This window comes from Megascapheus bottae, chromosome X, assembly GCF_031878675.1.
Source record: "Megascapheus bottae isolate mThoBot1 chromosome X, mThoBot2.hap1, whole genome shotgun sequence".
Lineage (NCBI taxonomy): Eukaryota > Metazoa > Chordata > Mammalia > Rodentia > Geomyidae > Megascapheus > Megascapheus bottae.
The window spans coordinates 47,751,730-47,767,207 of record NC_143547.1 but is presented as its reverse complement, the minus strand read 5'-3'; the positions used below and the strand labels follow the sequence as shown (position 1 = coordinate 47,767,207).

Here is a 15,478-nt window from a genome sequence, read left to right as displayed (position 1 = left end):
TGCTTTCCCATGTCAGAGAAAGGAAATGCAACTTAACAAAGTGTGGTGATTGGTGATATATTGGGCTAGCAGGTGCTTGCATATGTTATTTGATATTGTGTGGGGAAATTTTAGGTGTGCTTTGGTGGCGATTTTGAAGTACAAAAGCCATAAATCAGTTCACTCAGTCTATTTGAATTATATAGAAGAAGAGAAAGAGGAACACTACGAACTTTTTATATCCAGAAAGAGCATAAGTTTCCCCATTTACCTTTGGGCTAGTTAATACCTTGTTGATAAGGACAATAGACCATGCCCTAAATGAGTTAAGCTTTTAGTATGCATTAGACCTTGATATCAGTGTTACTATACATATTAAGTAATATTTTACCTTTCATTTCTAAAACTTGTACCTTTTTTTTTTTTTTTAGGACAGCCAGTAGAGGGGACTTCATGTTTTCTGCAGATCGTTTGGTAGGTGAACATTTTCCATTTTCATTTCATTGTTGTATCAGTGATATAATCATGGCTGTTTTGTTCTAGATCATTCTGGGAGTAAGAAAGATTGTTCCATGTAACATGGTTACATGTTGCTAGGCTTCTGAAGTGCTTTTCGGGCTTTTTCCTATGTATGTGGTACCAAGGAATCGAACCCTGGCCTTTGTGCATGCTAGGCAAGCACTCTACCACTAGGCCAAACTCCCAGCCCCTGAAGTGTTCTTTCTATCATCGCATTAAAACTCTGACTCTAGGGACCAGGAGTTTGGCCTAGTGGTTAAAGTGCTTGCCTAGCATGCATGAAGACCCGGGTTCGATTCCTCGGTACCACATACGTAGAAAAAAGCCGGAAGTGGTGCTGAGGTTCAAGTGGTAGAGCTCTAGCCTTGAGAAAGTCCAAGGACAGTGCTCAGGCCCTGAGCTCAAGCCCAGGATTGGCAAAAATAAATAAATAAATAAATAAATAAAAATAAAACTCTGACTCTAATCCCTTCCTCCCCAAAGCTTTGCCTAGGAACTCATGACCTTTAGTTTTCAGATATGACTGCAACTTGGCAGCCTTTTTTCTCATCATCCTTAGGCAATGAAGTGGTTTACATTAGAAGTTACCCATGTGATATCTGACTAATGGGCAAAAAATGAGTATACATTTTGTAGTTTACATGGAGGTGATGTTTCTTTTGACTCTGTTCTTTTTTTGTTGTTTTGTTTTGCCAGTCCTGGGGCTTGAACTCAGGGCCTGGGCACTGTCCTTGAGCTTCCTTTAAGGTGAGTGCTCTGCCACTTGAGTCACTGTACTATCCGCTTTTTCTGTGTATATGGTACTGAGGCATTGAGCCCAGGGCTTCATGCATCCTGGCAAGCACTCTACCACTAGGCCACACACCTGCCCCCATGACTCTGTTCTGTACCATCCTTAACATGTGACATACTAAGTTGGGTTATCTACTCAGTCCTCAAGAAACTCCTAGAATGAGAAGTGGCACTATGGCTCAAAATGGTAGAGCGATAGCCTTGAGCTGAAGAGCTCAGGGATAGCCCTAAGGTCCAGAGCGCAAGTCCTATGACCAACTAAAAAGAAAAACAAAATAAAACAAAACCTGGAATTGGGTACTGTAGCTCAGAGTTGTAGAGATCTGGCCTTGATCAAAAGAGCTCAGGGATAGCCCCTAGGCTATGAGTTCAAACTCTGCAATTGACAAAAAATGAAAATAAAAATAAATGAATTAGATATGCTTTATTGGCCAGGAGCATAGCCTAGTGATAGAATGCTTGCCTAGCATGCACAAAGCCCTGGGTTTGATTCCTTGGTACCACATACACAGAAAAGGCCGGGAGTGATGCTGTGGTTTAAGTGGCAGAACGCTAACCTTGAGCAAAAGCTCAGGAACAGTGCCCAGGCCCTGAGTTCAAGCCACAGGACTGGCAAAAAAGAAATCCTAGAAAGGTTTAGGCAAGCCTATTTCTGTTCGGCTTCTGTCATCTGACAGAATCTCAGGCCAAATTGACTTGTCTTCAAAGTAACAATTTCTCCCATTCCTATCTTAGCAAGCTCAGTGTTGCCAGTAAGCTGACATGTTTCCTGCTGTGGTTGCTAACTTTCATCCATTCATGAAACATGCACTGGTTTCATCCTGTGCTAGAATGTGTAGAGAAGAAGAATGCATGAATAAGGTTACTAAAATAAAAAAATTTAGAAAAAGAAGAAGGGGACTCAGAGTTTGGCTCAGTGGTAGAGTGCTTGCCTAGCATACACAAAGATCTGGGTTCCATTCCTTGGTACCACATACATAGAAAAAGCCGGAAATGGGGCTGTTGCTCAAGTGGTAGAGCTCTAGCCTTGAGAAAGTCCAAGGACAGTGCTCAGGCCCTGAGTTCAAGCCCCAGAACTGGCAAAATAAAAGAAAAGAATAAGGTTGATGACATTGGAGTTTGCATCCTAAATACAGTGTTGGTACTTTGGGAAAGAAAAAAAGCTGATTTCCTAACCTGAGTTAGATGGTAGGAAACAGATGATAAAAGGAAATATGAGAAAAGGACACGATATGTTTCAGTCAGGTTTTCCCTTGAGAATTTGTTCCAAAATAATTATAGAGTGCTTTGGCTTTAAATAGTCCTTGTTCAAAACCAGATTCTATTTCAGATTATTTTAGCTTTCAGATGCAGTAATAAATATTGCATGGCACCAAGAGAGATAAGGTTGACATTTCTAGGACAATAGATCATTTTGTCTTTTATTCTTTTACCAAACCCCCAAATGAAAGGGAAGCTATGTCCTTTGATTATTATTGTTGTTGATTGTGGGGCTTGAACACAGGGCCTGGACACTGTCCCTGAGCTTTTGCACTCAAAGCCAGTGACCACTTTTAGCCACAGCATCACTTCTAAATTTCTGGTGGTTAATTGGAGATACATTTCATGGACATTCCTGCCTGGGCTGTCTTCAGACCACTAGCCCCAGATCTCAGCTTCTTGAGTAGCTAGGATTACAGGTCTGAGCCACCAGTGCCCAACTGGAAACTTAAGAACTAGTCTTAAGGTCTAGTATGGAGAGAATAAGAATCTGTGTTCACTGGCAGAAAATTGTTCCTGTTTCATTTCATTTCCATGTGCAATTTTCTCTTTCCTTTCCTTTAAAAATTTTTTTGTGAGATAGTATCTCCTTATATTGACCAGGTTTACCTCACTCCGGAATACAAAAATCCTTCCGCCAGGAGCGGTGGCTCACATCTGTAATCCCAGCTACTCAGGAAGCTGAGATCTGAGGATTGCAGTTCAAAGCAAGCCGGGGCACTATAGACTTTGAGACTCTTATCTCCAATTAGCCACCAGAAAGCCGGAAGTGGCATTGTGGCTCAAGAGGTAGGGCGGTAGCCTTGAGCTGAAGAGTTCAGGAACAGCGCCCAGACCCAGAGTCCAAGTCCCATGACCGACACACACACACACACACACACACACACACACACACACACACACACACACACACACACACACACACACACAAATCGTTCCTCCAAGTGGCTGCGATTATAGGCACAAGCCACCTGTGTCAGGCCCCATATGCTCTTTTACTATATGAAGTAGGATTTAAATTCAATTCTTCCCTGAAATGGTAGACTTTGTATCTTAGGCAAATGAAATAATAGGATGTATGACATAATGTACCTTGGGAGATGCTACTTTGAACCTCTCTGCTCTCTGTAGTTGGCTTTGAAGGGCCTACTACATTGGGTAGGGAAGGGTCTATGGTGTTGGTGGTGGTGGGGACTTCAGTTCCTTAAGTTTGTGTTGGCTGAGGGTTGCTAGGTACCATCCTCTCTAACATAATGGTCTCATTGCCCTGGACATTAATTCTCTTCTGAATTTGTCACAATTGGCTTCCTGGGCTTCTGATCCTTGAGTTCATTATGTTTGTTTCATTCATTCATTCGTTCATTCATGTATTTGTCCATAGTCATCTGGTATACCTTAGGGGTGCAAGGATCATTCTGGTCCCTCTAGAAGGAAATAGAAAAATGGACCACAGTCTTCATAATTTAATAACATTGTCCTGAGAATGCCATCATCACCTAACTGGAAATTGGTTTAGAAAAGGGAGCTTAAAGCTCCCTTTTTAGTTGAGGTATTTAATTTCTCACTAACACAACTTCAGAGCTCAGGGCTTTGTGCTTGTTTCCCATGTACTCCACCACTGAGGTTTAGTCCCATCATTCTTATATTTTAGTCACTCTTTTCCATGATTTTGTGTTCCTGTGAGGTGGGCTACTGTCTTCAAAGAAAAGAACCGTAGGTTGTAATTTGCTGCTAACAAACAATAGCTCACTGTAGAGGATGGTGGCTAAGGGCCAGTGTACCCTTGCAAACAGTATTCATAAAGTTGCTGGGGGTCTCTCTCTCTGATTCTGCAGGCCACCAAAGTGCTGGCCCATTTCGAATTGATCCTTTTAATGGCAGCAGGGTGTTATGTTGTGATAACAGAGCATGAAGCCTGGTGCTTTTCCCTGCTGTTCCTGATTCTCAATCAGTAATGTAGTATCGATTGGAGAAAATGTGCTTTGCAGGCTCGGCCCCGTCTTTGTTACAGTAGGCTCTGGAAACCCATGGGAATACAACATCTGGCTCGGGGAAGCTGTTCCTAGAGGTTTTGAATGATTCTTTCTTTTCTTTTCTTTTTTTTTTTTAACCATACCCCATATGTTATGATAGTTACAGACCTTTTCTTTCATTGACAAGTCGCAGTCTATTCTACTGGATCCTTCTTCAGACTAGTAAATTGGTTCAGCCCATACACTTACTCATTTCCTTACAAGAGTTTTGTTTGTATTGTAGTGGGGCTTTGTTTGAAAAAAAAAAATCCAACCTAGCATTTTCAAAGTGAACAAGGCAGAGAAAGTGCCACTGGATACTTTCCACTGTATCTAGTTTTATGACTACGAAGGGTATTTCCCATGATTCATGTCACTTGAAATTTCCTATCTTTCATAGCCTGGGAATCAGGAGGCAGACTGGAGCCCTTTGATGGGGTTCCCATTCCTATTTCCAGAAATAAAACCTTACTTAGTGTGCTATCGACCCTGTTCACTATTGAGCTCCGGAGGCTAAAAGCTAGCCGGAGATTCACTGTAGCCTGCTCAACTTCTTCTTCCTTTGACTCTCTAGATCAGACTTGTTGTGGAAGAGGGACTGAATCAGCTGCCATATAAAGAATGCATGGTGACAACTCCAACAGGTAACCAGGGCTGTTATTCTCAAATTATCCTCCTAAAAATTCTGAGTGCCAATGGGGGGTTGGGGTGCGGGGAAGAGGTGGAAATGGAGTAAAAAAAAATTGGTATGCAAAGTGAGAAGTCTGGATGGAGCTGTTCTTTTAAACTTCTGAGACATTTAGTAAAGAAATCTGTGTAGGTGACTTTTTGTTAATGGCTTGCTTGTCAATTCCAGTTAAAGGTTAATAAATATTCTTCGGCATGCAGGTGTTACCTATGATGACAGCCCATTGGGACCTGAGTTAAGAATTGCTGGCAGCTTATCTTTACCTCTGTGGGGAAGCCACTGATGTTAACAAATGGGGGAGGCTGGTTTGGCATTAAAACTCCAGGTAAAAAAAATGATGCGACTTGAAAAGGAAAAAGAGATGGAAAAGGGATGAGAATTCAAGAAGGTACTTTGTTCCAAGAAAAAATAGCCAAAGGATCCCTCCCCTGTCCCTTCCACACCACATCCCCTTTTCAGGGATTTGAAATTCAGATTTGGTTCCTTAGTAAATAATGGAAAACTCTTCAAGGGTTGACTTTTAAGGAAAATTGAGGGCTGAGCTTGTTGCATCATAATTGACACAAATTCAGGAAGAGACCAAGGGTTGGGTAGCTTGATAACTACTTCTGCCTTTTTCTTCTGGCTTTTAAGGCAGAATAGAGGCTCATAAAAAGGGATGAAATGAGGAGGTTTTCTGATGTGGCTCTCAGTGGGGTCTCAGTTTGAATTGATGGGGTCGATAGCATTGTCAGAGTGCAGCGATTCTCCTCTGAATTCAATTTGAAGAACGTGTATGCGAATATCGTCCTATAATAAGTCTTTTGCCTTCAATGAAGTCTGCCTCTCTCAATTATCCCCACAGGTTTCTTAGGAGGAATTAAGAAATCACTACAAAAAATCATAACGCATCTCATTCCTTTCACAGGGAACCAAAGGTGTTACACAGTGTATCTGGACAAGGGATTGCTTTGTATCCATCTACTTGAAACCATAGGCACTTTCTAGAATAAATAGGTTGCTCCAATGATGTAAGATAAATTCTTGGGTTTTCTTTCCCAACAGGGTACAAATATGAAGGAGTGAAGTTTGAGAAGGGAAATTGTGGGGTCAGCATAATGAGAAGTGGTAGGTGTGCACGTATGTGATTTTAGTCTCTTTGTGCGCATAGATACAGTCATTCTTTCCTGGGCAAAAGATGATCAGCCTGCCACAGCTTAATGTCTCACACTCCCCACCCCCTCTCGATGCTTCCCGTCCCCATTGTTGTTTTGCAGTTGTGGCCTGTGCACTGCTAAGTTTGCTTAGTTTGCAGAGCCTCTTAGCAGCCTGCTTGTATGGGCAAGCCAATTTTCCAAAAGGTTCAAGGGGGATCAGAGGTGTATGCCGTGCTATCTTGAGGCGAACAAGGTAGTTTGAAGAGACTGGCATAAATTCAGGCCTGAAGAACTTTTGGATTCCTGGCTGGGATTTAACAAAATATCTATCTATCTATCTATATATGTATAATATATTCATATATATAATATAACATATTATTTAAAATTTTAATTATATAATATATGATATATAATTTATATACATATAATTTGTTCTGTTTTATTTCTATTGCGGAGGACTTAGCCAAGAACTAGACTGGATGATTTAATATATTTTTTATGTGTGATGAGTGTGAGACACATAGGCAAAAGCACTTAACTGTCATTAGCTCTAGGGTTTTGCATTTGTTGGTTTTGTGTAAATGTTGTATTTGTGTTTGAGTCCAGCTTTTTGCCCTTCTAAACTGACCTGCGTGCCCTAACATTGTATACCTGCCACTCAGCAGTTACTATTTTCCTGCAGCAACCTTAATTTTTAATTTCTTTCTTTCTTTCTTTCTTTTTTTGTGCTGGGTTATGGGGCTTGAGCTCAGGGCCTGGGCCCTCTCCCTGAGCTCTTCAGCTCAAGGCTACTGCCCTACCCCTTGAGCCACAGCCCAACTTCCTGTTTTCTAGTGATTAATTGGAAATAAGAAGCTCAGGTTCTCAGTGCCGGGGCTGACTGTGAACCTTGATCCTCAGATCTCAGCCTCCTGAGTAGCTAGGATTACAGGTGTGAGCCATCTTGCCCGGCTAATTTTTCATTTCTTTTTATGCTGGAAGTACAAATCACTTACTCTAGAAATAAATTTTGAAAAATATGAACATTCAACTAGGCTCTGGTGGCTCACAGCTGCAATGCTAGCTTCTCAGGAGGCTGAGATCTGAGAATATTGGTTCAAAACCAGCTCAGATACAAAAAGCCATGCGACTCTTATCTCTAATTAACCACCAGAATACTGGAAGTGGCACTGTGTGTCTCAACTGGTAGTGATAGACTTGAGCTGAAGAGCTCAGGGACAATGCTCAGGCTCAGAGTTCAAGTCCTAGGACCAACATAGATAGATAGATAGATAGATAGATAGATAGATAGATAGATACATACATACATACATACATACATACATACATACATACATACATAGATACATACATAGATACATACACAGATAGATAGATACATAGATAGATAGATACATAGATAGATGTTGGTAGATAGATATATATGAACATTCACTCTTCTCTGGCTCTGAAGCTGTATAAGTGAGCAATTAAATACCTCAACTGAAATGGAAGCTTTAAGGTCCAATTTTAAATCAATTTCCTCATAGGCAATGATGACATTCTTAGGACAATGTTATTAAATTAATAAATTATTAAATTAATGAAGACCGTTGTCAGTTCTTCTGTTTCCTCCTAGATTCTTTTCTAAAAGGACCAGAGTGATCCTTGTACCCCTAAGTATACCAATGGTGACACAGGATGATGTAGAAGTGACATTGCTCAAAAAGAAATGTATTCAGCCAGGAGCAGTGGCTCACGCCTGTAATCCTAGCTACTCCGGAGGCTGAGATTGAGGATCAAGGTTCAAAGCCAGCCCGGGCACAAAAGGATCTGAGACTCCAATTAACCTCTAGAAAACTGGAAGTGGAGCTTGGCTTAAGAGTATGGTGGTAGCCTTGAGTTGAAGAGCTAAGGGACAGTGCCCAGGCCAAGTTCAAGCCCCATGATCCACAAAAAAAAATGTTTGGCCTAGTGGTAGAGTGCTTGCCTAGCATGCATGAAGACCTGCGTTCGACTCCTTGGTACCACATATATAGAAAAAGCTGGAAGGGTTGCTGTGGCTCAAGTGGTAGAGCGCTAGTCTTGAGAAAACCCAAGGATAGTGCTCAGGCCCTGAGTTTAAGCCCCAGGACTAGCCAAAAGAAAAAAAGGGAATTACTTATTACCTACTAATGTAACTGTAACGCTTCTATACATCCCCTTTATAATAACAATTTTAAAAAGAAAAAAAATCTAAAGTGCCAGCACTCAGAATTCTCATACAGCCTAAAATTGTGACTGTATGAGACAGGCTTTTTTTTTTTATTGTCGGGGTTATGTATAGAGGGGTTACAGTTACATTTGTCAGGTAGTGGATCCATTACTTCTCAAACATTGATACATCTTCTCATGTTTTTGTCTCATTTTCCCTCCTCCCACTCCTTCCCAATCATCTTTTTCCCCCTTCCCTTCCCTATTTCAAATAAACAAGTAAATATATATATACCAAACACCAGGAAACAAACTCAGATACAGTAACCACACAAGATTAACCATAAGGGGAAAAAAGGAGAAAAGAAGTAACTGCACATAGTACACTGAGAACAACAATCACAAAGATAAACCTCTTGCTTCCATATCCTGGAGTTCATTTTGTTTAGTCTCATCCTATATGACATACGTACATAGGTTTTGAGCTATTGTGATCCTACGCTAAGAGAGTCCTAGATGTGTACTAATTATTACAAATGAGGGAAACCATTGAGCCTATGTTCCTTTGGGTCTGGCTTACTTCACTTAATATGATTTTTTCCAATCTTTCCATTTCCTTACAAATGGGGCAATGTCATTCTTTCTGATGGCAGCATAGAATTCTCATTGTATATAAATACCACATCTTCTTGATCCAGTCATCTACTGAAGGGCATCTGGGTTGGTTCCATGTCTTAGCTATGGTAAATAGTACTGCAGTGAACATCATTGTGCTAGCAATTTTAGTATGCCCTTGTTTCTGGACAAAGATAGTTTTGGGTAAATGCCAAAGAGTCGGATTGCTGGGTCATAGGGGAGCTCTATGTTTAGTCTTTTGAGGAATTGCCATACTGCTTTCCAGTGTGGCTGAATGAGTTTACACTCCCACCAACAGTGTAGTAGCATTTTCTTCTGGCTGTATCCCTGCCAGCATGTGTTGTTATTAAAGTTCTTGATAATGGCCATTTTAACTGGAGTGAGGTAGAATCTCAAAGTTGTTTTGATTTGCATTTCTTTTATGGCCAGAGATGTCAAGCATTTCTTCATGTGTCTATAGGTCATTTTTATTTCTTCTTCAGAGAAGATGATTGTTTCTTTGAGGATTTGTTTTTGAGAGATTCAATTTTTTGAGCTGTAGGTATATTTTAGATATGAGGCCCTTGAAAGACTGACACCCCGTTATGGGGCTTGAACTCTGGGTCTGGGCACTGTCCCTGAGCTCTTCAACTCAAGGTTATCGCCCTGCCCCTTGAGCTACAGCACCATTTCCTGTTCTCTAGTGGTTAATTGGAGATGAGAGTCTCACAGCCTTTAGTGTCCGGGTAGCTTTGAACCCCAATCCTTAGATCTCACCCTTCTGAGTAGTTAGGATTACAGGTGTGAGTCACCATACTGGGCTTGAGACTGACTTTTGACAAACACTTCTCTCTAGGAATTCAGTCTCCAGATTAGGTCTTTTTTTTTTTTTTTGCCAGTCCCAGGTCTTAAACTCAGGGCCTGAGTGCTGTCCTTGGGATTTCTCAAAGCTAGAGTTCTACCACTCAAGCCACAGTAGCTTTTGCGGCTTTTTCTGTGTATGTGGTACTGAGGACTTGAACCTGGGTCTTCATACATATTAGGCAAGCACTCTACTGCTAGCCTAAAATCTTGACCCTGTCCAAATTAGTTATATATTTAAAAAATAGTGAGGTTGTGGTGGTAGTGGTGGTTCATCTTTGGATGAGGGAGAACAATATTCCACTTTTTTTCACCACTTGTAACAAAACCTGTCAGTGAAGTTTTTGTTGAGCTAAATGATGTCTACTGGTCCCACCTTGATCTTAAAGGATATTCTTTGACCCATAGCCCCCATTCTTCCAAAAATATTTTCTTTTTTTTTCAGATGAAAGTAAAAAATAAGTGATCTGAAGTCTTCTTTGACACCATATGTGTAATTAGTATCCCTAATAATGAAAAAACTCAGCAGACCATTTTTTTTTTTTTGCCAGCCCTTGGGACTGAACTCAGGGACTGAGTACTGTCCTGAGTTTTCCTCAAGGTCAGTGCTCTACCACTTGAGCCTCAGCACCACGTTCAGCTTTTTTATATATGTGGTACCAATGAATCGAACCCAGGTCTTTGTGTATGCTAAGCAAGCACTCTACCACTAGGCCAAACTCCTGGCCCTATCCTTATTTTTTCTGTTTCCATCATGCAGGTGAGGCAATGGAACAAGGGCTACGAGATTGCTGTCGGTCCATAAGAATTGGGAAGATCCTGATTCAGAGTGATGAGGAAACACAAAGAGCCAAAGTATATTATGCCAAGTTCCCCCCAGACATTTACCGGAGAAAAGTCCTTCTGATGTATCCAATTCTCAGTAAGTGTCTCAAGTTCATTACTCTGTAATTGTTGATCAAAGTTTCAATGCAGCTTAGTGCCTATCTCCTACATATCCTTATCTACAAGGCCAACACAGTTTGTAAATGTGTTATTCTCTGTTGGATTTGGAGTTGCCCTGGGAAGTTCACAGAAAAAAAAAATTTCATTGTGTAATCAGGAGGGAATACCCATTAGTTAAACTTTATTAGTTCCAAAGAGCTTCTGTATTGAAGTGAACACATCAAAGCAGAGAACCTAATGAGGCCAAAATATATAGAAGAGAAAAAATATATTGAAACATATTCTCTCTCTAGCTTAATGAGTATGGTAATGATTTTCTCAAGGCTTTATCCTCTCTGGAGGTAATATACATTTTTCTGTTATTCTATTCTCCTTCCTAAGCTTTTTCAGGTCATGCAATAGTCTCCCAAAGAGGTGAGGGGCAATACAAATTTTATATCTCAAATAATACATGAAGTTAGGGCTTATTGTATTACTGATAACTATATCTCATGTCTGTTATTTTAAAATAGAGAAGAAGCACCTATAAGTGTAGCTTTACCTAATGATCAATTTTATGTAAAAGCGCCACATTGCCCTTCAAAGACATTTCAAAATAAATGTTCATGTTGCTAATACATTTGGTTGTGTTTTGCTTTTAGGCACTGGAAATACTGTAATTGAAGCTGTAAAGGTTCTTATAGAACACGGAGTTCAACCAAGTGTTATTATCTTGCTCAGTCTCTTCTCTACTCCTCATGGTAAGTTGAGCACCAGGAAGTGACTGCAGTTCTAGATGGTTAATAGATGGTATGTGGGAATCTGCCTAGCTTCTCATCCAGAGGAAAAGTTTGTTACACTCCTACTCAATTTAAATCTAATTTTGGCATTTATAGCTTAGGTTTATCATTTGTAGGCTTAGTGATAATAATTTGCAGCCTTTTTGAGTGTGTTTCACTATATTGCTCAGGGTGGTATTGAACTCCTGAACTTAAGTGATCCTCTGAATAGTTAGACTTATCAACATGCCTAGTTCTAACGCTCAGATTCAAATAGAGAAGTAGGAACCAACCTCCCTGAAAATAATTACAATTGTTTCTGCTCTAAAGCTGGTTTGAAGCTAGCCAATTAATCAGTGAAAATTCAGAAGAAAACATGGCTCAAGTGGTAGAGCAACAGCCTTGGGTAAAAAAGCCAAGTGAGACCTCAGGGCCCTGAGTTCAAGCCCAGTCCCAGCACACACACACACACACACACACACACACACACACACACACACCCCAAACTACAAAAACACTACACAATCACAACCCAGTATTAGAATTTTTTTTGATGGACTTATTTGAAGAGAAAAATGTCCTTAAATGTTGGAAAAGTCCCTTTTTTTTCTGATTTCCCACTAGGGTCTGACAGCAACCCCAAAATAGCAAGAAATTCCAGGTTCTGTCTAACCACATGGTCTCACTTCAGAAGTAAATGTTGCAATGTGAAGTTAAAGAAGTTTTCAAGTTAGATTTCGACTCAAAAGACTTGATGAGAAAACTGTGTTCCCCATTTCCTCAGAGAAATGTGCCTAAAATAAGACTCAAGACTCTAGGAATGCATGCTAAGAAAATCAGCGATGGATGCAATTAAGAATTTAGTTTCCAGGATATTCACTGTATAGTTATATTGTCTAAGGAAAAAGAAAGAGATAAATGACTTAAAATAAATTGTAAATTAGTGTATATTCAGAGGATATAATAACTATATCACTGTCAGATGTTATTTTGGAAAAATATTTAATGAACTCTAAATGTGGATGGTAAATGTGAAAATGCAGCGTAAGCCACAGCAGCATTAAAATGCTGAGAAATGTTTTCACCAGGTCTAGAGATGGCGATACCAGTTAACTGTTTTAACTTCCCAAACAAACTTGAATTTGCAATGTCTCCTAATAAGTCATTCCTCAGTGCAAGAGACTGTGTAGATACACAATGCTATTTCAATGTTTTGTCAAAGGGATTATTTTAGGATAGTGAGATTCTAAATGATTTTCATTCATCTTTTACCTTTGAGGGGGGGGTGAGATTTTCCTAAGTTGTTCTACAATGAATTCCTATTTTGTTTCATAACTGAGAAGAAAGAGAAAGAAGTGACTTTTCTACCCAGGCCTAGTTCCTTATTTCCAAGTGTTCTAAGACTAAGCCAGCCCTGAAGAAGCTACAGTAGGTTCTGACTGCACTTTCCAGTTGGGTAGGAATTCTGACCTGCTTGATCACCTTGTTCTTTTGTAACCAGAAATGATCTGTAAGTCAAACACTGGTGGTGACAAAGTGTGACTTCCTTGATTATTCAGAACATATAACATTAAACATATTAAGCTAATCCTGTAATTATCCATTTGGAGGAATACAAAACTAATCCATTTAGTTTTAGTATTTTTCATTAGAATAGCATACTATCCTTGACATTATAACTGAAAAAAATATTTTTTGGTAGCTTTGCTCTGACTTGGGGAACTTGGACTCTGGGTCTGGACACTGTCCCTGAGCTCTTCAGCTCAAGGCTACTGTCCTACCCCTTGAGCCACAGAGCCACTTCCAGCTTCTAGTGGTTAATTTGAGATAAGAGTTGCACAGTCAGGCCCAGAGTTTGGCTTAGTGGTAGAATGCTTGCCTACATGCACGAAGACCTGAGTTCGATTCCTCAGTAGTACATACATAGAAAAAGCCAGAAGTGGTACTGTGGCTCAAGTGAAAGAGCACTAGCCTTGAGAAAACCCAAGAACAGTGCTCAGGCCCTCAGTTCTAGCCCCAGGACTGGCAAAAATAATAATAGAAAAAAGAATCTCATCGTCTTTAGTGCATAGACTGGCTTTGAACTTCAATCTAGAGTAGCTAGGATTACATGAGCCATCAGCACCCAGCTCAACTTCTTCTTTTAACTGTGATTCTAACCTGACTTCCCCCCCCTCCAAAACTTAGTCTATTTAATAGGTTCAGATGTCTTAATTCCTAGTCTAGTCCCTCTTCCAAAGCTAGAGTCCTGATTTCTGAAGAGCTCAGTTGCTCTGACACACCACCAACTCTCTGAACTTGTTTCATAGTGTGTCAGTGGGAGAGCTTTGATTTGTGTGTGTGATCCTCCTTTGAGAAAGAACTCTATTCATTCTAACCCAGCCACCTCTAAACTACAACAAAAAAAAGCTCTTTAGGAAAAAGTTGCTATAAGTAACTAATTTTTTTCACAACTTAGGTATAAAAAATTGGATTCTATGCATATATTAATGAGACTTCAGGGGCATAGTATAACCACTATCAAAGCTTCCCGGTCACCTAGAGATTATGTCAGAATAAATATTCAAAGGCTATTTCACACTCTCTCTAGCTCAATAGTATATCTAGTAACAATGACTATAAAATTGCTGAATTGAAACTAGCATTACCAAAAATCCCATACTCAACTATTTTCTTTTCTTTGTTTCTTGAAGGTGCCAAATCAATCATTCAAGAATTTCCAGAGATCACAATTTTAACTACTGAAGTGCATCCTGTTGCACCTACACATTTTGGACAGAAGTATTTTGGAACAGATTAAATTGCTGAAGGAAAATGAAGTATCTTGTGTCACATTACAGTTATGTCTTGACTTTGTTTTATTAATTTGAGGAATAATAGAGAAAGATACATTAAAGATATTATGGAAGTGTGAATAATAAAAGCTCAGTAAGCAATAATTTTTAATTTAGTTGGTTATTTCTTGACAGTTGGTACCAAACTTAAGAAGCCTACACACAAATCTTAATAATATGTTTATGGAGATTGCCAAACTCTCATTTAGTATATTGAAATTGTTCCCTAATTTATGATTCTCTTAGTTTGGAAGTTACTTGTAGCCATGAATAAAACTCAAATGAGAATCCTTCTTTGGCCCATGACAGTTTACATTTTGTTTAGTGTACATTTATTTTTATTTATTTATTTTTGTGCCAGTTTTGGGACTTGCGCTCAGAGCCTTTTCCTATTACTCGACTTTTTTACTCAAAGCTGAAGTTCTATCACCTAAGTCATACCTCTGCTTCTGGTCTTCTGCTGGTTAATTGGAGGAAAGAATCTCCTGGATTTATCTGCTAGGGCTAGTTTTAATTTCGATCCTCAGATCTCAGCCTCCTGCATAGCTAATATGAGTTTAGCTTTAGTATATGCTTTTAGCTCTAGGGAGATTCATGGTGGATTTTCTGAAGTGTGGGAAGAAAGTGAGTTTCATGGAACATTTAATAATCAATAAGTAAATTAAAATTCTTCATTTTTCATTTGACTGTTTCTATTATAGGTCTTTGATCTGGAAAGTTGTTATTTTCCCTGTTTGTGATGTGCAGATATATTAAAATGGAGAAATAGGCACTCCTTTTTAGAAATTCCTAAGATGTTATACATATTTATACATTGATGCTTCTGGAAGACAAACCATTTTGGAAATCAGTCTTTGTGTTGTTAAATCTGTTTGTGTAAAAACTGATCTCATTTTACATTGAT

General features: G+C 39.5%; 1 protein-coding gene across 1 annotated transcript in view; it reads left to right on the top strand.

Annotated features, from left to right (window-relative positions):
* Uprt (uracil phosphoribosyltransferase homolog) overlaps positions 1-15,137 on the top strand; it is a 28,916-nt gene extending 13,779 nt beyond the window's left edge. The window contains exons 2-7 of the mRNA XM_090327258.1: positions 411-453; positions 5,137-5,206; positions 6,295-6,357; positions 10,798-10,959; positions 11,624-11,722; positions 14,434-15,137. Coding sequence (XP_090183384.1) covers positions 411-453; positions 5,137-5,206; positions 6,295-6,357; positions 10,798-10,959; positions 11,624-11,722; positions 14,434-14,540 — 544 coding nt within the window. The 3' untranslated portion in view covers positions 14,541-15,137. The remainder of the gene's footprint in view (positions 1-410; positions 454-5,136; positions 5,207-6,294; positions 6,358-10,797; positions 10,960-11,623; positions 11,723-14,433) is intronic.
* Positions 15,138-15,478: the final 341 nt, after the last annotated feature.